This window comes from Trematomus bernacchii, unplaced genomic scaffold (genome assembly GCF_902827165.1).
Source record: "Trematomus bernacchii unplaced genomic scaffold, fTreBer1.1, whole genome shotgun sequence".
NCBI lineage: Eukaryota > Metazoa > Chordata > Actinopteri > Perciformes > Nototheniidae > Trematomus > Trematomus bernacchii.
In genome coordinates this window covers 4,790,137-4,811,788 of record NW_022987714.1, presented here as the reverse complement: position 1 = coordinate 4,811,788, position 21,652 = coordinate 4,790,137, and the positions used below count along the sequence as shown (strand labels likewise).

General features: G+C 39.3%; 3 protein-coding genes across 4 annotated transcripts; 2 read left to right on the top strand and 1 right to left on the bottom strand.

The window, feature by feature from the left end:
- The first annotated feature begins 4,302 nt into the window (after window positions 1-4,302).
- Window positions 4,303-7,090, top strand: gtf3c6 (general transcription factor IIIC, polypeptide 6, alpha). The gene is made up of 6 exons (XM_034141690.1): window positions 4,303-4,468; window positions 4,855-4,935; window positions 5,058-5,121; window positions 5,913-5,957; window positions 6,053-6,160; window positions 6,372-7,090. Exons 1-6 carry the CDS (start codon window positions 4,445-4,447, stop codon window positions 6,497-6,499), a joined length of 450 nt encoding a protein of 149 aa, XP_033997581.1. The 5' UTR covers window positions 4,303-4,444; the 3' UTR covers window positions 6,500-7,090.
- Window positions 7,091-7,853: 763 nt separating this feature from the next.
- calub (calumenin b) lies at window positions 7,854-12,590 on the top strand. Of its 2 annotated transcripts, none has more exons than XM_034141782.1 (7): window positions 7,854-7,924; window positions 8,960-9,199; window positions 9,377-9,570; window positions 9,702-9,868; window positions 10,142-10,202; window positions 10,417-10,616; window positions 11,276-11,380. In XM_034141782.1, the coding sequence occupies exons 2-7, from the start codon at window positions 8,979-8,981 to the stop codon at window positions 11,378-11,380; spliced, it is 948 nt and encodes a 315-aa protein (XP_033997673.1). In that variant the 5' UTR covers window positions 7,854-7,924; window positions 8,960-8,978. The 2 variants fall into 2 exon arrangements, with proteins under 2 accessions (XP_033997673.1, XP_033997672.1); XM_034141781.1 differs by lacking the exon at window positions 7,854-7,924 and adding an exon at window positions 8,054-8,080 and having other exon boundaries at window positions 11,276-12,590.
- Window positions 12,591-14,284: 1,694 nt separating this feature from the next.
- On the bottom strand, window positions 14,285-21,069 carry LOC117491773 (cadherin-related family member 5). The gene is made up of 17 exons (XM_034141864.1): window positions 20,920-21,069; window positions 20,819-20,838; window positions 20,217-20,343; window positions 19,921-20,135; window positions 19,152-19,208; window positions 18,977-19,069; window positions 18,806-18,892; window positions 18,594-18,704; window positions 18,319-18,489; window positions 18,023-18,113; window positions 17,835-17,941; window positions 17,437-17,637; window positions 17,205-17,336; window positions 16,455-16,533; window positions 16,186-16,376; window positions 16,070-16,090; window positions 14,285-15,650 (listed from the first exon to the last, which is right to left on the bottom strand). The coding sequence occupies exons 3-17, from the start codon at window positions 20,305-20,307 to the stop codon at window positions 14,622-14,624; spliced, it is 2,676 nt and encodes an 891-aa protein (XP_033997755.1). The 5' UTR covers window positions 20,308-20,343; window positions 20,819-20,838; window positions 20,920-21,069; the 3' UTR covers window positions 14,285-14,621.
- Between the last annotated feature and the right edge of the window lie 583 nt (window positions 21,070-21,652).

Sequence of the window (21,652 nt, the reverse complement as noted above, 5' to 3'; positions counted from 1 at the left end):
TAGGAATATTTTTGTCTTTTGACATAAGATACAAAAAGGATACTATCAGCTCACTGTGGCGCGTGAAACAACCGCATTACAAGGCCATATCGGAATAGTACATGAATATTAATGATATTTCGTTGTGTTGATTTTGAGAGCACTGACATTTTGAATTTGGTTGTTCATGTTCGTCTCATTTTATTTCTTGCATTTGTGCAGGTTTCAAAATGTAAATAATCAATTCATGGGCCCATTAGTGTAGTGCCAAATGATTTGGACTACGTTTGTAGAATATTCAATAATTATTTTACGATTTGAAAACGTGTATACCGATTGTCTGTCCGGCTCATGCCACCAAGTGAAGATTGCAGGTTTTACATAAATCAGGGACTGTTTTGTATGTTTACGCCTACATGGATTTGTTCTGTTGTTCTTATGGTTGCAGTTAGAACAGGGACAGTTGTATGTCTTTTTATGGGCAGCAGACAATGACAGTGAATGGTGATATAATTGTAACGTTAGTCAATATAAAAGGTGTGTGTGTGTGTGTGTGTGTGTGTGTGTGTGTGTGTGTGTGTGTGTGTGTGTGTGTGTGTGTGTGTGTGTGTGTGTGTGTGTGTGTGTGTGTGTGTGTGTGTGTGTGTGTGTGTGTGTGTGTGCTAGGTGTGCTTTTATGGTTTAGGATAAAAAGATAATTTAACCTAAAGCAAAATGGGGATCATGTGGTTACATTTAAATACTAATTACATATGAAATTTGTACTTCCCTTACGTAAAAGGAAAACTGCAACTTCATCTTCATCCTCAACACATTTACACTAAAAGGCTATGGAGCAAATTCAAGTATTCAAATCATCCATTTTTAATTTGCATCACTTGGTTTTGTTGAACATTTCCATTTGTTTTTGCTAAATCATTTTTGGCCCCTTAAATACCAATCACACATTTGATTTCAATTCTAACTTCACATGGTAGGAATATGTCACATAGTAAGTTTACAATTAATATACATGGAAAACACAGTACTCTCTGAGGCAGTCATCACATAAATTCACATTTTTACACAAAAGAATAATTCTCCCCGGTTATACGCCTCGAGAAGGTCCAGCACAGATATTAAAGGAGACGCTCTCCCTGACTGGCTCTGCGAATTCATTTCCGTTGTGATAAAAATAGAATTCTAATATTTTACTGATATTAAACCTCTTATGTGAGTGTACGTTAACAAGTTTCACACACACACACACACACACACGCACAAACACACGTCTTTGCACACTCAAAATTGCACAGGCCGTACTGTAAGACACACCATGCCCTCAGGTGTATGCCAGGGGTTGTTGTTTTCACTGTAATATATAGTTAGCCCTTCCACCAATTTACCCTGTCAGTGCTAATGGGGCAATTAACCACCATAATACCCCCCAGGCAGAGGGAGAGCCAAAAGCTCCCCAACTCCAAACTTGTCTTTATGACATTTATTTGACAAAATGTGGGGGAAGCTGGGGACCCATCTGACACCTTGGAGGGTCCTTAATGTCACTCCCTCCCGTGCCCCCGCCCCTTTCTGCCCCAGGGTATGGCACTGAGCAGGCAGCGTGATACATCATGTACAGGAGAGGCCTCGTCCAGCAGGGAGAAAACTTTCTACTCCAAAGCTTCAATGGGGAACTCTGATGTACTTGGTCCCGTCCTGTGTGATTCTTATTACAAACTGACCTTTATCGTAGGCCATACACACAAACACACTTCCAGCTAACACACTCCAACTTGACCTCTCCCTTCATTTATCCTTTTTGGTGTCTATAAGTCCCCCTATCTTTGTCTCTGCTCACATTCCCCCTGTCCTTCTTACATCCCCAAGGAGGCAATAACCTCCCCAGCAAGTGCTTCCCCTTGAGCCGTTGTCATAGTAACTTGTGGACTGGTCGACATGACAACCCCACCATGGTCCAGAGATAAATGATAGGCCAGAAATGGGGAGGGAGACGGCAGATGGGGGGTTTGCACCCCCTTTAATTTGGTTTGCCTGATTCTGATTCAAAATATATTTTTTCTCCCTCTGAGGGTGAGGTTCGTTCAGCATCAACCTGCTTTACATTTATACAGGTATTTACAAATACGGCCGGCCTCCGAGCAACTCCACGATTGTTAGCGGCCTTGCTCTACGGCACCTGGATGGACGTTGCAAAAAATTGTAATGGCAAAAATATTAATGGAAATAAATATTGTGGTGTTTTGTAGTTACGACTGTGCTAGTAGTATTTTTGATGCATATAAATGGTGGTGCAGGAACCATGTATTCCACTAACACTTTTTTGCATTTAACCTAGAGGATGTTTTTGCAGTAACCACCAAATTCATAAGGAGGAAATGCAAATATCAGAAAACCAGGAGCATACAAATATTTATGTATTGAACCCCTCATCCTCCCAAGACTCAATTTCCTAAATCTGAGGACACTACTCCCAGTGCCATGAGTTAAACAGGTTTAGTGCAATTCTCTCCTTCGGCCTGTTACGTGAAAAAGGATTGACTGCCTTTCAGACACAATGCAAAAATGTAAAGCCACTAGTATAGTTGATAGTTGGTCTTAAATATTTTTACAAATATTTTATGTTTTCAGTTAATCAAAACTGGTCTGTTTTTCATTTTTGCTCAGTATGGTCTTTCAAGTGAAACGCTCGGTGAGAAAAACTGTCCCCACTTCAGGGGTCCTGAGCGAGGTAATGAATCCCAAACAGCACCACGGGTGCTGCCCCTCAGCTGACCCTGATCTCTGACCCCTTTGTAGATGATAGCAAACTAAAAGAGATATATTGTTTCAGGATCGATATGTACCATAATTAATCAGGACTATTAAATGCGTATTATGTTTCAAATATATCAAAAGTGTTATATTTAAAATCTACAGACTATAATACCTGAACCGAATAATATACCATTATACCAGACAAGCATTTTGAAACAAAAATGTAAAAAACAAATAAAGACAACTGAATGATAAATGAGTCGAAATCATGGCACCACCCATCGGCTTCATTATTCTATTGGTCAGCCATTTTCTCCCTTCCAACCATGTTAATCAGAAACTGCAATATAAAATGTTGTTTAATTGAAACATTCGAAATGATGTTGTTTGCCAAAATGTAATGGTGTTAACAAATAAAATACTGTACAATTCCCACCCCTCATGTTTGAAAATCTGATAAGACAATGTTGATGAATCACAAAACCTTTTGAGCTCGTGAATTCTTTTTATATGCCCATTAAATTCAGGTTTTATTTTTTTACATTTGTCTTGCTAATATAATGATATAAATGCATGTGTAGTTACAGACTTGTCTACAGACCAGATTTATCAGGAATATATTTGCTCAAGCACTGGATACATACCATGTAACAAAGAAATCCAAATTCGCTCGTGGACAATGACTACATTTCTGGCATAAGAAATCTCGTGCCCCCACAAGTTAAAATATTTCCTTAATATTTGTTTTGATTATTGTGAGTATGATTCATTCGTGTTTCTCATCTGGCCTCCTGTTTCTTGTTTTATTTTGGAAATGTTTGATGTGTGTGCTTGTTTTATTGTTTTGTAGCATCTACCTTTGACAGATACATTTCTCCTTGGGGATCATAAAGAGCATCATCCCGTTTCATCTCATCTCCTCTCATCTCCTCTCATCACCTCTGCTATGGCCTCCTGCAGGAGAACATTAGTAATATTAATGTTAGATGTAGATGGGTGTGTCTACAAGTAGCCAATATTTAGATCCAGTCATACTAAACCATGAGTAAAATGAATAGGTAGGTAGGTATGTAGGTAGGTATGTAGATAGGTAGGTAGGTAGGTAAGAGAAAGATAACATATACTTTATTGATCCCAATTCTGGAACATTTGCCGTCAAAGCAGCATGTAAACAAGGCATTGCACATAATGTAAAAATGAAAGCGTAAAAAATAAACGAACAAACATCAAATATAAACATCTAAAAAAATATATAACAGAACAAAAAATATATATATATATACATATTGAAAGTGAAAGAAAGAAGACTGTCAAATGTACACTAACCAAATGTAAAAGTAGGATGTTATTTACATTGAGTGTAAATCCTATCAGGTAGATAGGTAGGTTGTAGGCAGGGAGGGGTGGAGATTGAATTGTTATTCATTCTATTTCCATTTCTCCAGTTCACAATAAATGGATTTGCAACAAAACATGCCACAAAAACTGAACAACAGCGCCCCTCATTGTTCGCTGTCCGTAACTGAAAACATGCGAAGCAGAGTCTGAAGAAGACAACACAGAGAGCTTCCCGACCACCGTACAAACGCGGAAGTTGTCGAATCAATATTCAATGTTTAAATAAGCATGGAAGACTTCTGTACATAGAAATACACCAAATTACTTATTTACATTAATTGCTGTCCTTCCCGTAGGTTTCAGGACTTTCGACATGGAAGATGAATGGGAAGAGGAGGTAAGAAATACCCCTGGAGTAACGAACCTTGCGTTTACAGCTAGTGATAAACATTAGCTGCATGTGGCTATATACTGTAAATATAAAGTATGTTGCTTGAATGTTAAATTGGTAGTCACGATAGTATTTCACCCATAGTTATTGGGTTAACGTGTACATTACAAGTGGGAGTTTTAGGGAAACACTTCTCAATATTGGTTTGGCTTTTAGCGTGTAATAACAATGGGACTCTGAAATAATTAATTCATTTTCAGACAAGGCTCGTGGCAACTATGTTTTTCTTCTATACTCTTTTGGATGTTTAAAACCCCAAAGCCTCTTTATTTGCAGACAGTGCTATCGCTGTGTTTATTTCCATATTATCATTTGTCTTATCGTCTGTATAGGAGCAGATCGTTGTGGTGGAGCTCTCTGGTATCATCAACAATGACTTCCTGTCCAAGTGTCGGGGAACATGCAAGATACTGGTTAGTATATCGGATGCTATTGCTTTGTTATAAAGAAAGAGAAGAAGCCTGGCCACCATTCATGAAATCAATATCACTGTCACTGCAGCAGTCATTCAATACGTTTTGTCCATGTGTCCCAGGATATTGACAGTGACAAGCCCATGATGCAAGTTGGACAATATGTGTTTGCTGGGGAATATGAAGGTAAGAACTCACCTTGCAAAAATATACAGACAGCTTTAAACTTGTCCCTTTCACAGCAACTCCCCACAAATATGTTCTAACCTGCTATGATTGTTAGTGATTGAGTTTTGTAGTTTCAGTCATCCCTAATGGCCAAAACTGTTTCTTCAAAGTTATTGCTAAATCTTGTATTACTTGTTGATATAAGGCATGGAAATACAAATGTTAAATGTCCCCTATGATACTGTTTTTCATCAATATATTATAGGTCTCAGATACAAAACATGTCTCTGAAGTGTTTGGCTCCAAACACCAAACAGATCATGCATTGTAGCATCCCATAAACCCCTCTGTTTCAGCCCTGTTTCAAAAGTGCTGATTCTGTGTCTGTTACTTTAGATGAAATTAAGGAGCCACTCCCCATGCCCTTCTGAGAGATATTTTGTTAAAAAAAACAATGTTGCTCTAGGAGGATATTCAGGTGATAAGGTGGGAGGGTGTTACCTTGATGGTTATTGGCTAATGGTTACACAAGACAAAAAAATCGTTATGACATCATAAAGTGGCCAAAATCTGATCAGCTCATCTTCAGACAGGTTTTTATATAAATGGATCACAACAAAAAGAGTGTGAATCTTTATTCCTGAAACTTTCAGAATCTCTTAATGCAGAGGGGACACATGTTTATATATAAAAGACATGAAAAAGTGGATTTTGCACAATAGGTGACCTTTAAGCTATAGTGGTGCTATGTATTTTCCCAAAAAATATGTTAAACAGATGTTTTACTTGCTATCCTTTGCTTTTCAAAGATGCTTTAGGAACCTGTGTGCTGTTCGAGGAGGGACCGCCAAAAGGTAAAGCAACATATTCTCAATGTCTATTGTTGTGTTTCTGGTGTTTTTTCTTCTTATTTATTTTCCTTTTTGTCAATATGCCTACACGTCTCAAGGAAAAGCAGAGAGTTGTCCAGAGCTCAAGTACATGTGCCACACCGCCAAGAAACTGATGATGCAACGAATATTCCTTGTTGAGAAGAAAGAGGGTGAAACCAGCACAGGTCAGTCAAACTGCTAAACTCACCATGTTGTGATTAATTGATTTCTTACAATACAGTTAATATTATGTGTCTTTTGTTACACACATTTTTATACTATGCTGGTTTTCAGGATTTGCTTGATCCAACAACAATAGAATGCGTCTTTAAAAAGAATTAACTTGCATAACATTGTTGAAGAACTTGAATATGTCTCTGTGTGTTATTCCCATAGGAAGTGGTGATAGTGGTGTACAAATGGACACATCATGTCAGTCAAATCAAGAAGAAAATGCCAAGAAACATGGAAAGGCAGGAGACATTATGGAAAACACAGATTTGGAAGACTCAACAGTGGGTTGAGATATGGACTCTTTGCTGTATTATGACCTTCCTACACAAGTTAAAAAAGTTAGTGAGTATATGAGGGACTCGAACCAGATGACTCAAACAGTTCGGCAATACTGTGAAGTGTCAGTGTTACTGCAATTGTTGCCTGACAATGCTTTTCAAGAAACATGTTATACCTTTTCTTCACTAAATAAAAAAATAAGTAAGTTTAACATATGAGGGTAAACATAATATGGCTAAATAAAACCTTAAGGGATGTGAATACATTCCTTTCTTTCCACATAGGAAGGGTCTTGCAAAGGGCAGTCAGAGAAATGTCGCCCAAGAGCTGAGCTCAGCAGCAGGAAGTCCTGTCATTGTGCTTCTCTGATATCATTGAGTATTTTTTGTACTGATCATGATGAATGTTTAACCAGCAGAGGGAGATAAACCTGCATCAGCTGCAATGTTTAAGTAGAAAATATGTCATGTATCCATTAAAATACTTGGGAAGAGTAAGAATATATTTTTCTGACTTGTGATAAATGATGTTTTATCAGCACTGCTAGGACTTTTCATTTATGAAGTTAAAGACAGCAGAAATAAAGGCTTTTTATTTTTTAAGTGTGGGTCTCATTGCATTGTTTTTGTTCTGGATTACATTACATTTCTACGGCAGATAATGTTGTTTGCCTTTTTGTTTCTTTAGGATAATATGAGGAAAAAGTTTTCAAGGTCTTTATTATCATATGCACAACAATTTCAGAGAAGCAGTCGTTGGCAATTACATTCTTGGATCTAAGGCCTTCTCCAACCATTCATGATCCTATGCACAGTAAAGAAAAAAAAATCACATATAATAAAGTTATAAACATTTGTGGTAGATTCCAAATGAAAACGTGAAATATATTAAATGTATATGCATAATCAGAGGTAATAATTACATTTAACCAGGTTCAAACCGTTTGTCAGGTCAGGTTATTTATTTTTACCTGTAAGTAGATTTGGTATGCAGGTCAAAAATCAAGTGTTCCACCATGACACATATTCTGAAAACAACACAGACAGCAGACTAATCTCTTATAAAAGTACACCCTGCTCCGTCACATCTTAAAACATTTAGAAATATGTGACAGTTAAACAAACAGTTAATGAAGTATATAAAGGGTTCGTTTATATACAATCTATGGAGCTGGGCTGCTGATGTGGAGCATACCTGTCACTTACACTGTGAGTTTGTTTTATGAATGAACCAAGTTTTGTTGACTTTGAGGACGTGGCGGTTCTCGGCCAATCCAATCACCGGTGTTCCCTTGAAGTCGACCAGTGAGCGAGCGACATGGCACTCTCCTTCTCGGCTCCTGATTGGTCAGCTGGTGTTTTAGCACAGGAAGTGCATGGGTGTGTTTCCGGTGGGAGGGTCTTAAACTGCATCGACGAAGTTCCCTGAAGACACCGGTGAGTACTCTTGATGGAATTTCGTTTAAAATGCAAAAAGTTGCTGAAATGTGTCTGTCCTATCGCTAGTGTTTAGAAAGACTCAATACGGACAAGTACATAGTGTCTTATTATTGTTTATTTTTTCAGTGGACGATTGGAAATGCAGGTCATCAGGTAAAAAAAACTAACGGTACGCTAGGCTAGCCAGTCTAATTTGTGTCAAACACCTTCAATGTTGGACGGTAACAGTCACAAACTGTTGTGACTGACCACCATAGACTGTTTATAAATATATGTATATACAGTCTGTGCTAGTGACGCGTTTTAGAAAGGCAATGGCAGGATGTAACGTGTCAGGACGTGCAAAAGTGAGACTGCAGATACTGTACACGAAAGCAGACAAGTTAGCGGTCATTGTCATTAAGTTAGTGAATTAGACCAACATACACCCCCCCCCTCCAAACAGTAACTATATCTGCTGTTATATTTACAGTAACGTTGCAGTCTCTTAATACAACTTGTTTAGCTAGCAGGTTTCTGAATATTGTTTGTATATGTCAACAAAAAAAAGGTTAAACGTAACATTAAAAGCATCACTTTTACGGACATAGGATGTTTTATTTCAGGCCTATTGTATTATTATATATTCCAAGTTCAGTTAAATAACGCGTATATGTTTTTAATGTTTTTTTTGTAATGTGTTTATCTGATGTGTTAATGCAATATATTTGAAATCAACCTCCATAAAGTACGAAAGTACCAAACTTTGAGCAAGTAAGGGATTGCATCATCTTGAACAGATTAGCCTAGCAATTAACCTCATAGTCTAGGAATGTGCTTGCATTGAGTCATCCACTTCTAAACTGGCATGTGTAGAGTTCAGGAGCCTAAAGTGAAAAGATGTTATTAAAAAAATGTTTTAAAAGTGTATGACAAACCAAGATTATAGGGCTGTCCTCCTTGTATGTAATACACCATTTGTATCAGAATGCACTGTTTGAGCACAGTAATCATAGCTTTTGGTTGTTTGCTTGTGTATTACCCCTCTTCTAGACGTTTGCACATACACAGGATGGAGCTGCGACCACTTGTGATGTGCTTTGCTCTCTGTGTGGTGTATGCCACCAGCAAACCCACAGAGAAGAAGGAACGTGTTCACCCAGACGAACCCCTCAGCATCCGAGACCACGATGATAACGAAAACTTTGACTATGACCATGAAGCCTTTCTGGGACAAGAGGAGGCCAAGTCCTTTGATCAGCTCACACCAGAGGAGAGCAAGGAGAGGCTCGGGTAAGAATACATGACAGCGAGATCTTGCAAATCTGTTTCTGAATTTGTGTGAATACATGAAGACTCTTTGGTTAATACCTAGTTTGGCCTCTAGGAGCAGTTCAATTCATATGAGGTGACACACCACTAAATGTCTATGAGGGAAGCTGATTGTTTCTTTCTTTTATTTCCTAACAGCATGTTGGTTGAGCGTATAGACGAGGATAAGGATGGCTATGTGACAGCTGAGGAGATGAAGAGGTGGATCAAGCATGCTCAGAAGAAATGGATCTACGATGATGTGGATCGACAGTGGAAGAGTCATGACCTCAATAGTGATGATATGGTGTCCTGGGAAGAGTACAAGAACGCCACATATGGCTACATTCTTGGTACGGCTGCAGAAAATCTTCTTTATATACACTTGATATATCCCTGACCCGTGTACTGCTTGGACACAGACACACATTTGCTTTGCCACACTTCAATATGCTATAAAAAAGTTGTTAACTCTGACTTGCAGATGATCCCGACCCCGATGAAGGATTCAGCTACAGGCAGATGATGGATCGCGATGAGAGGAGATTCAAAATGGCTGACCAAGACCATGACCTGAAAGCAAACAAGGAGGAGTTCACAGCCTTCCTTCACCCCGAGGAGTACGACCACATGAAAGACATTGTAGTGTTGGTAAGTGGCAAACACACACAGGCGTGAAATAGATTGATTTCACCTTATTATGAGAATATTTTCTGACAGTAGTCTTGCGCCACATACATGCACTGTTTCACATAAAAACAAGTAAGGTTTGTGGATGCAATTCAAACAATGTAATTGTTCCCTTTTACATATCGTGTTTGACTCTTACAGAAACCTACTTGGAAACTAAACTCTGATTTAATGATGTCAATAACTATGCTTCACACCCCTTTCAATGCGATGTGGTTTCCTCTTTTCTTATAGGAAACAATGGAAGACATTGACAAGAATGGAGATGGTTTAATTGATTTAGACGAGTACATAGGTGAGTTCGTAAAGCCCAATTTCATATAAGCATCATCACTGTGTACCACATGTTGTTGTTGTTGTTAGTGGCAAACCTAGACAGATAAAGAATACAATGTTAAAAAGTGTGAGTTTTGGAGGAACCCTTATGAAATGAGTATACACCAAATACTATAAGAACTTGTTCCAAAGAAGCATTGCATCATCATCATCACCATCTTTCTGTGGTGTAGGGGACATGTACAACCAGGAGGGAGACTCGACAGAACCTGAATGGGTGAAGACGGAGAGGGAACAGTTTAATGAATTCAGAGACAAAAACAAAGACGGAAAGATGGACAAGGAGGAGACCAGAGACTGGATCCTGCCCAGCGACTACGACCATGCTGACGCAGAGGCCAAGCATCTAGTCTATGAGTCAGATTCAGACAAGGTACGTACTGTGGAATTGTCCTCACATTTTTCCTCTACTCAATATTGAGGGAAAGTAGTATGCATGCGTAAAAGTGTGCCTTACATTACTTCGAAATTAGTCTGTTTGAATGATTGTACTGCAGGACTACACAATACTGAGAACATGCGTGTTAGATTTGTCTGATATCGCAATGACTGTTTCAGTATTATTGAAACAAAGAAGAACAGTAAGTATTCAAGTTTATATTGATATAAGTATGTTTGAAATTATTATTATTATTATTTGTAGCTGTTTATTTTATTATTATTATCAAGCCATCCAGTGACACTTGTCCTTCGGTCTGGGGTGTGTAATGCAGCCAACACTGACCATGTCACTTTAAGACATTTCAAATGATAATGATGACCTATTTACAGCTATTACAAAGTATGATAAATGAAAGCGATACTAGCTTTAATGTCACCCCGGATTGTATTGTTGCCCTTATTATTGTGTGATTAAGATGAGATGAGATATCTTTTTCATAGTCTGCATCAAGTAACGCTAGTGCGGATCATGCTAAACATACCAAATACCTACAATAATGACAATAAGAACATCCATATAATGGGAACATTCTTTGTGTACTACTGACACAAATACAAGGCTTATCGTGATTTTAAATCTCACTCCTTCAGGACGGACGTCTGACCAAAGCAGAAATCGTGGATAAGTACGATCTGTTTGTGGGCAGCCAGGCAACCGACTTTGGAGAGGCTCTGACTCGACACGACGAGTTCTAAAATCCTCGGCTTCCACAGACTGTGTTCATCTGTGTTCACCTCTTACAGCAGTTTGAGTTTTTCAAACAAGATGAGCTTGTCTAATCCAAAACCACGGACAATAATTTATTTGATTTGTTGAATGTGTCCCATTGTACACACACTTACACTACACATAAAGAGTGTGACCTCATGCTGAGGTTTGTGTTGGTTTGGGATATTTAGCCAGCCTTTGCTCTGCTTCCACACACTACTCTTCCGTTTCTTGGTCAGGCAATGGACAAACAGTGTTAGGTGACAATAGGTTTCTCTATTAAATGAAATAGCCATCTTTTTTATAAACCCCTTATAGATCAAATTGTATTTTGCAGTATCACAAGTTTTATTTTGTTGCAATGCACTGGAATATGAAGAGCATATTTCTAGACGGTAGAATTTGTTCTACTGCTGTCTAATCATACAATCAGGCCCAAACTGAATACTGTAGTTGCAGATTCACTTGTACTTTGTTTTTTCTAGTCTTTGTTGATCATAAAGTGGTAAGGCCGCAGTAAAGGGTGTTTGGAACGTGGAGTAAATATTAGATTCCAGTGACAATGAAGACTATTTGGACTAGTGCAATACAGTATTATCAGTGGGACCACGCTGTGTTTGCTATACTGGTCCCCAAAGCATCCATGTTAACACAAGCTGTGGGTCCTACAAAAGGACGCGTTGTGTGTTAGTTGAAGGAATCAATAATTTATGATTTAAGGGCTGATGGATGCTTTGTCCGCGACACTGCCTTCTTTCTTTTTCATAACCTCAATAGTGTGTGTGAATCTGTGTGTACATATATTACTTGTATTCTTGACCTTTTTCCCAATTTTTTTTATGTTATGTTTTGTTGAATTCAGCTGAACTAACTATGTTGTGTGCCAAGCAAAAAACTCTGTCCTGTTTTGTAAGTGGTATGAAAAAAAAAAAGGCTCCCCCCCCCTACAAACACCTCCCCCTCCTAAATTTATTTGTTAAGCTTGTATTATCACCATTTATAACCACTGTTGAGCATTTTTATGGTATACTATAATGTATATGACAATGTTTTTTTTACAGGCTCACTGCAGCGGCCACCCTTTCACTAGAGACTTTACTGTAAATATGCTGTTGGTCTGCAAACTGAGCACTCTAACAATCAGGTCCAGTTTTTGTGATTGAGAAGAATGTCTCAATAAAAACAACTACAATCGGAGCCTTTAGTCTGCTGTATTCATTTGACTTGAAGTACTAGTTGTCATGTGTGATTAACATGGCATTGGCTATTACGAGTGATGGGGTGTTAGTCACACCTTTATGGTAAAAGAAAAACAGACCAATAATAGTAAAGTTGAAAACCGCCTGTTGCATCGGAACCCTGTTCTTTCTAGCTTTATTCCTTTTAAGGAAATGCTCCGTTTCCTGCTCTCCTTCAGGCTGTTGACCTACTGTTCTCTGAGCTGCTGTTTTAGATCATTTTCCTCTTGCCATGTGTTTGAAGAGAATCATTTCCCCTCTATTCTCCCTTTTAATAAATCAAGTCTTAACTCTTTTAATTTATGACTCATAAAGAATCACAACATATGTAGCCTAAATGCTTTTGTATTTACTAATGATAATCTTAACACAAGCTTTCCTATCTCTATTTCAGTTCCCTTATACTATTTACCACGAATCTTAGCCTCAAAGGTTTAAGGGTTTAAGTTTGTATTGAATGTGTGTGGATTGGATAATTGGATAAGAACACAACTCTACATGCTGTCACGTGCTGCCTATGATCATACAGTACTGCACACTGAATGCAGCCTCTTCCTGCCCTTTATTTTATCCCAAGCTACTTTAAAAATGTAAATGTGTCTGATAACTTGTTTTATGGCTTAATACTTGCTAAATGTAATTTCCTATCAGTCTCAGATGTGTAACTGCTATTTAGAAAATACTATGTTAGTATTCAAAGCTATGACGGGAAACACGATATTAGACCTGCCAAACATTAGCATTTATTTTAGCATTGCCATTGGTGACATGTTAGCATTTTACACATTTAGCTCAAAGCTTTGCTGTGACTTTCCCCAGAGTATTCCTCTCTATCAGCAACTAAGGAAGCCCTGAGAGGTAAGAGAGAGTAAAACATGGTAATTTATTTTCTCAACTTAATCTTAATAGTTTTCATTACTTAATTTGTAGGGGGAAGGTTGTGCAAGGTGAAAAATATGTTTATTTCCTTACAGTTCAGTTCAAATTCTTTAGCACTGGAACATATGTTGTGTGTTAGCTAGTTATACATTACTGTCCTGTCTTCTTTTAGCCAGGAACATGGATGCTTTTAGTCCTATTTTGAACAAGGCGTAGAGGTGCACTGCAGCTTCTTTCGGCCAAAATTACACGCGTAAAATGCCAAAGGTCTTTTTTCACCAGTTTATATGTTTTTTTCAAGTGACTTAAATATACAAAAAATGGATCACCAGAATGTGTTTCTTGCCTCTCAAGGCCAATTTAAGCATCATATTGAAGTCACAGAGCTTAGCATCTGTTTCTATCTTGAAGGGTGGGCTTGTTATCATGTTGGGTACGTAACTCCTCTGCTTTGGTAGGCCGGTCACATTTAGTTCATGTTTAAAGACAATAATGGAGGCATCTTAAAGAGTAGGCATAACAAACTAGGCCTATAAGTATGAAAGGTGTTCACTATTTGACAGTTTTGAAAATATAGTAGTACTCAATAGTAGTACTCTGTAAAAATTGCTTGGAAACTGCAATAAACTTTAATCCCATAGAGAGAAGTGCAGCATTTTCATTTCATGTAGATTTACTTTTAATAAAAAAGACACGCACACAATATCATTATAATTTGTAAACATTAAAAGAAAAAAAAAAATATATATATATACTGATTACTTCTGGCTTTTTGTACTAACCTTGCAAAGTTCATATTGTATCCTTGATACTTCAATTTGCAATTTATACTGATAAGTTTGATTTAAAAGACTGTCTTTTAACCCTGTACTGTGCAGTCATAGTCACTCATTCCTGTCATCTAGGCTAATGTGGTTTAAATGGAACAACATTATATATGTTATAAATGTGTGTTGTTGAATGCTTATGTTTTTGTTACAGTATACATTGTGTGAACTTGTGCATTTAATTTTTCTGATGACATGTCCGCTGTCTGTCATCTACTTCTCCTTACCTCCTTCATTCTCTGTTGTATCCCCCTTCACTCTCAATTTACAATATTATAGTGACATCACGTATTAAATGTGATAAAAACAGGATTACAACGAGCCATCACTCTCAACAGTTCTTCTTCGTCTGACTCCAAATCATCATCATCATCCTCATTCTTGTGCTTGCCTGCATCCTTATTTCCAGGATTTCCATCATCAGCCACATCCCTCGCCCCGCTGCCGCCCTGCTTCTTCCCAAAGTTTGTAAAGCGCCTCATAACCTGAGATTGAGTCCCGGCACCTGCAGCCCCTCCTGGGCGCCCTGTGAGGTCCTGTGATGTGGAGGGTTGGTCTCCCTCTGTGATTGGAGTTAAAGATGGTCGCTGTGGTGTTTCTGGAGGTGTATCAAGGGGAGAAGTATCTATAAGTACCAGCCTGGCTTTTAAAGGTGCATGCTCTGGGGTAGGCGGGGATGTCCTCGTCTGCTTGGCCAGTGGCGAGGACAGTAAAGGTGAATATGGAGGTGTCTTCACACGAGGCTTGCGAAAGGGTTTGTCTATTTCTGCTGAAGCAATTTGGGTAAGACTGAATGGCACACTGGACTGAGACGAGGGGCTGGTGAAGGAGTCAGTGGGGTCATTGCTGGTTGTTGTTTTTGTAGTTTGAGAATCAGGACAGGTGAAGGGTGGAGAGCCTGTGCTATCAGGTGTTGCAGGGCTAGGACTGATGATAGGTACATCCTCAGTGAGGTCAATGGATGTATCAGTGGGTGAGTCAGGGTATTCTTCAGATGGAGCAGCAATTTGAGCCGTATGTGTGGGGCTCACCTCCTCAGAGGCCGGGTGAAGTGTAGGTAAACTATAGGACCTTTGGGGTGGTGTTAAAACATTGTTGAAGATCACAGGGCTGAGCGCAGATTCAGCTGGGATGAAGCTGGTGTCGGGTGCAGCGGTCGTTCTGGGTGGAACGGGTCCTTGGCAAGACGGGAGGTCTTGGTGGGTGTAGACGCCAGGGTTGTCTGTGAAGCTGAAGGAGGGATTGCAGGTTCCGTATTTGTCATTGTTGTATGGTATTTCCTCTGTGTTTGACATGCCACTACGGTGACTTGCCTAGAAAGAAACCACAGTGGAAATGAAAACCACTTTTGTAATGCAGAAAGTAAGTGAGCGAATGATCCTGGTTTTAGTGGGACATTTGTAGATACTGCCAGGCCCTCTGACAACCAGGCAGCCTAACATTTAATGAGTGGGAGAATCAATGACTATGTGAGTATTTTTATTTCCAGACTTATGAGGTGCCTCAGACGATGACATAAATGTATTCCTTAGAAAACATCAGTTTGGCAAGAAAACTCTCAAAGCAAGGTCTTTGTTCTGCCTGAAGCTTTTGACCACATCTTGTGGCCTTCATCTGTAAATGGGGTTAATATTTTATATTCCAAACTTAGGTCACATCTAAACAACTATCATCTCTATGAGAAAACTCCATCCGCTGATGAATTAGCATTAACAGTCAATAAATAACTCACCAGTTGGAACCACCGTAAGCTCTGTGGGAGAATATGCAGGAGAGAATCTTTAAGAAACTTACATTTACTGATCAACAAAAATTGGTATATATGATTATATAGCTGAATGTTCTCACCACATTGCGGTGCTTTCCCTGGGCCACGCAGCCTCTCTCCAGCGGGTTCCTCATTCCCTTTTTCTTCTTCTTCAGCCATATCCCCAGTATCGTTATAATTCCAATTACAGTCATGAACACCATGCTGAGAAAAAACGCCTTGCCCAGGGTGCAGCCGATCACACGGTCATCCATCAGTGGACTATGAGGGACTGCAGAGTACAGACAGACAGATGTTCAGACTGATCAGCAGTCAGCACTGAATGGCAGTGTGCAGAGTGTGTCCTTACTTGATTGTCCCTCAGATAACACCTTCACCACTACAGTAGCAAAGGTGGCGTCACCCGACTCCTGGTCTACAGCAGCTACCTGCAAAGTATGTTGAATTTTATCACATCATCGCCATCTTTTTGTATGTCTTTCTTTATAATTACATTTTAATGAAAGATAAGGGGTTGGGCAATTTGATGAACTGGCTTCACTGAAGGCTTCACTAATGTAATATTCCGTTTTTGCAACCAGACATGTTCATGAATATCAATTCAGGTTTATATTTGGTAAGTTTAGAGACATGCTTGTTGATTGGAATGTTTTGGTCAATTAATTTATAAAACATTTTTTTACATTACCGTTGATTAATTTACAAAACAGTGTTTTAATTTATTTCCAACCTTGCAGTTCCAATTAAACTGAAACAGTGAAAAATAATTTAAGTGCAATCTTTGTTAATTGGCTTTCTTATTGCATTTGAATAATTATATTAAACAAAACACAATAATTAAAAGGTATGTTGTCATGCATGCTAAAAATGAATTATCACTTCTGGGTTGTTACATTTTAATACCAGCGCTTGTGGTTAGCCTAATTATGGACTCACTATCTCAATAAGCTTTCATGCACATTAGACGGTTTATCCAAACACTTATCTATTTAGAGAAAAAAAGGATGTGAAATGTTAGCCAACAAAATGTAAATTTCAACAAAGTAAAATTGTTGGAGGCCTAAATATAAAGACCCCCGTTATGGTCTCTGAGGCTCACCTTTACAAAGTGTTTCTGTTTTGGTTTGAGCTGATTGGTCCTGGCAATCAAAAGACCCTCGTGTGTGATTTGGAAGATGTCTGTGTGATTGGATGTAGGACTGATGGTGAAGTGGATCTTGGGATTAAAACCCTGTCAATTTGTGAGGAGAAAGGAACTGATGGGTGACATCATAAATCAAATACATCATGCATGCATATGTCCCGTGTGTGGAGTAAAGTGGAATATGTACATTGTTAAAGTCTTTATCTTGTACGTGTAACATCAGTGCTTTGCTGCCGTAGGTGTTGACCAGAGAGGCAGGGCTCTTTGTCGCAGTTACAAAGCCTTTATATTCAGCCATGTCAAACTCTGGATGAAACTGGTTCACTGCCAAAACTCGGACCAAAGCTGTAGCGACAGAATACTTCCTGGGGTCATCGTCCTGGTATGCCTGGGACAAGACAAAGAGACAGAAGAAAAACAGAGCAGTGAGACTGTTACTGGGAGTAAGAAAGTGTTATTGCAGAGTGGATGTCTTACCATGAACACTGAGTATGTGAGTCTTACCATGAACACTGAGTATGTGAGTCTTACCATGAACACTGAGTATGTGAGTCTTACCATGAACACTGAGTATGTGAGTCTTACCATGACCTGTAGATGCAGCTCTGGAGTTGTGAGTCTGTCTTTAAACCCCCGCATCAGTTTAACCTCCCCCGTATCTCTGTCCATCAGGAAACGGCCATCATCGTCTCCTAGCATGAACACAACCAGAGTTACAGATGTACACATGTACGCAGATTTTAAATATGAACTTGCATTGGTGTGTGTGGTACCTGAGAGAATGACATAGCTGAGTGGAGAGCTGAGTCCTCTGTCTCCATCCACTGCATGAATGGGACCAGGAGAGAAGTCCAACACCACGTGCTGCAACGTGACACACATTTATGGGTCTTAATGCTTGGTTGAAGATTCTTAATGAAAACACAACCACTACATATCTAATGGTAGCATCTGTGTTAAGTTTAGCAGGATGAAGGCAGTGGTTATTTTATGAACATCATAAATGCACATTCTTGTTTAACATCGTGATATGTGTGTGGTGTGATTGAGGAAAGGTTAAGCAACAGACCTCTTCCCCCTCTGTGACATTGACTGTGTACACAGGGCTGGTGCAGATGCGACTGGTCTCATCCTGGAAGAGCAGCCTGCAGGGCAGGAACTCTGGGTATTGGTCATCTCCATCCTGGACGATGATGGTTAATGTGGTGCTGGTGTTGAAGTGCTCAGCAGTGTCCATTTCCTGAGAAAAGTCAACAGTTCTTACATTGGAAGAATTATAGAAGCATAGGAATAGATTTAATTTGTAGATACTTTTACTTTTATTCTGAAGTGTAGATAGCTTACCGAGGCATGGATTGTAACAGTCAGCTGGGTTTTGGTCTCATAGTCAAGAGGTTTAGACAGAATAACCTCTCCGCTGTTGGGGAGGTCAATCTTGAAGTACTCTGCATCAGGCTGCAAAATATATACACAAAATCACATAACAATGGTGCTTTCTCTCGTGGTGTTTTTTTCTTTGTGATTGAGAGTGTGAAAGGTAAAAGAGTATAACTCACTGATGCCGGGTCAATAGAGTAAATGATCTTGTCATTATCTGCATCAGAGGCCTTAACGGTGAACACCACAGTATTCACTGGAGTCAACTGGAAAACACACAGAGAAACATCTTAGCACTTTAATTTAGTATGTTTAGTGTGTGCATGCATGGGTTTGTGAACATGCCATACCTCACTGATAGGAAGAGACGTGACAGTGTCTTCTGTGAACTCAGGGGTATTATCATTTTCATTGAGGATCTCCACGACGATCCTGTACACACTCTATAACAACAACAGCAAAACTTAGAGGTTTGAATGTGGGTTCACCGAAGAGTTATGGGTAACATGAAGGGGACAAGCGTACCTGAAGTGTGTCGTCCTCATAACAGGACAACTCAGCCATTAAGACAGGACCCTGAGCCTGAGAGATGAGAGACAAAAAGGACCCTTATTTTATGTTAGCAAACATTCCAACACAAACAGAACATGTTTTTTATTTTTGTCCATTCTCATGATTGCCTAGTCTTTACTTGTTTTGTTTTTGACCTCAATTTGAACAACTTAATAGGAAGTGTAGAAAAATACAGTATAAGGCTAAAAAGAAGAAGAAATCAAAAATCCTAATAATTTATAAAATAATCTCTGGAGGGATGAGTTGGTGCTCTTGTACAAATTGTGTTCAATAAGACAATTCTACAAATAGACCCTCTTTGTGACTAAAAGCCAAGTTCGGCCTGCTTGATGAAGATGCAGTGTTGAAACTCTGAGCTGACCTGGATGTTTTTTAGAATAAATAATGTATTTACAAGGATGCAGAAGTAGATCAATTGAAAGACTGTGAGAGAGTGAGATTACTAATCTGGTTGACCCTTTAACAGCTGCCGTGATGTAAATCTACTGGCACTAAGGAGGGTGCTGGCAAGAGAGATAGTGTTCCTTCCAAGGACACGGCTGTAAGGGTCAATGATAGTCTGCTCTAAACTTAGATATAACTTACCCCAGTCTACCCTGACTTAGTAAAATAGAATTATACAGTACACATACAATTTGTAATGTTTGCATTTTATTCATGGTTTCACTATTATAAGTAAACTCAGATCAGTGTTTAAGGGGGCATTTCCGAACTCAGTTACCTCTCGGTCAAGGACCTTCTCTTCCGATGTGTTTAACCGGATGCTTGTCTCATCCAAGAAGAACCAATCAGCATCATTTCCCTCTAGGCTCCAGTGAACCCCCTCCACTGTGCTCTCATCCATGAGCTCAGCAACAACATCTCCCCAATGGCTGTTTTCTGGGATTTTTGTGAAGACATCCTGACCATCCAAACATCCACCCCACCCTGACATTCCTGTGCCAATGAAAACACACGCAGAGTGTAAGACACCAATTCATTCTGGCTATGATAGGAACCAATGTGACGTGGCTGTACCTGTAGCTGTGTGCAGACACAGGAGGACCAGCAGTGAGTGGACTAGAGCCTTGGCCTGAAAAAAACTCCATTTCAGTTCATTGAGGGCCATTACTGGGCTGATTCAGGCCTCAGAGACCAGTTCTTTCTGAGTGGAGAGAGGACACGGTTTCCTCTTGTATATTAATGAGTCACTTCTTAAGGAATATAATTAGGTTAAAACCTTCACTTAATTTACAAATACAAGCGTACACACTCTCGCTCTGTCCCATAATTCCCTCAAATCCCTTTAAAGTGGGTTTGTGCGTGACTTTCCCCAGGCTAAGAGAGCCGACTAGCAGAGTGCTAGGCCACTTTTACAGCCCTGTTTCTCTTCATGTTTTTCCTGACCTAACAATAAATGAGATGAGTAAGAATTAAACCTTGGCAGTATACGTTTTTTTTACAGATATCTGTTTAAAAACTTGCCATGTTTCTTCACCACAGAATTCAACCTACATTTTAATTTCAAGCAAATTCAACATGTAATTAATGTCTATCATGCTTTTGTGAGTCCCGGGGTGCACTGGCTTGTTTGTGTATTTAAGTGTTTCAATAGGGTTGAGTGGGTGAGGGGGGCTTACCAGGGTTTTGGGGCCACATCCTATTGAAAAAACAACACAGATGTGAGGTAAATAAACTCAGTTGTCAAGGGTATGAACAAAGAATACCTCTGCTGACTGACCTGTTGTTGTCAAATCCTCTGCAGCTTGTCTTTGATTCTCCATATCCTCCTGACATATGATGAAAGCAGCGTCACTGTTTCCCAAAGCCCAGAAAAGCCACTGAACCACTCAAAAACACAAGCTGAGGCTTCTAGACAACAGATTCAACAAAAGACAACACCAGCCACCCACACACACTGATCCCCCCCACACACATTAGAAAGCAAACAGCACCTTATGGTGTGTTATCTTGAATCAAAGTCAGCTCAGAGACTAAAGCCTGAGGGCGGGGCTTATCTAGTCAGGGAATAAGACTGAGCCAATCATTTTAGGAGATGGCTAGAACCTGATGGTGAGGTCAGAGACCGGTGTCAGAAGAAAATGTAAGAGCTTTGTCTGGGACAAAAACACTTGACCTTCATAGGCAGTTTGTTGTACAATGTAAATGTTAAAGCAGTCATATTGTCCAGTGAACTGTAGGTCAAGCTATAGTTGTTGTGAGCAAACCAGGAAATGTTGTTTTGTTGAGTAAAGTAGGACTTGGTTGCTTGTATCACACTTTAATTTGATATGTACAGCTCAGTGAATGTTATAGGTTAGAACTTGTTTAAAGTGTACGTACTTTGGCTACACAGCTTGCGCCTGTTGGATTTGTTCAATTAGCGGCACGTACCAACTAATGGGAAGTGACAAGGGATTACCTATAAAACATCGCCTGTTCACTCTCTAAAGATTAACCCACATCCTTTTTCC

Coding starts and splice junctions, on each gene's coding strand:
- gtf3c6 (XM_034141690.1), top strand. CDS start 4,445: ATGGAAGATGAATGGGAAGAGGAG. Junction 5,122..5,912: donor GTTTGCTGGGGAATATGAAG/GTAAGAACTCAC, acceptor TGCTTTTCAAAG/ATGCTTTAGGAACCTGTGTG. Junction 6,161..6,371: donor AGAGGGTGAAACCAGCACAG/GTCAGTCAAACT, acceptor TTATTCCCATAG/GAAGTGGTGATAGTGGTGTA.
- calub (XM_034141781.1), top strand. Junction 9,200..9,376: donor GAGAGCAAGGAGAGGCTCGG/GTAAGAATACAT, acceptor ATTTCCTAACAG/CATGTTGGTTGAGCGTATAG. Junction 9,571..9,701: donor CACATATGGCTACATTCTTG/GTACGGCTGCAG, acceptor TCTGACTTGCAG/ATGATCCCGACCCCGATGAA.
- LOC117491773 (XM_034141864.1), bottom strand. CDS start 20,307: ATGGCCCTCAATGAACTGAAATGGAGTTTTTTTCAGGCCAAGGCTCTA. Junction 17,942..18,022: donor CAGCTATGTCATTCTCTCAG/GTACCACACACA, acceptor TGTTCATGCTAG/GAGACGATGATGGCCGTTTC. Junction 16,534..17,204: donor AACAGAAACACTTTGTAAAG/GTGAGCCTCAGA, acceptor CATACTTTGCAG/GTAGCTGCTGTAGACCAGGA.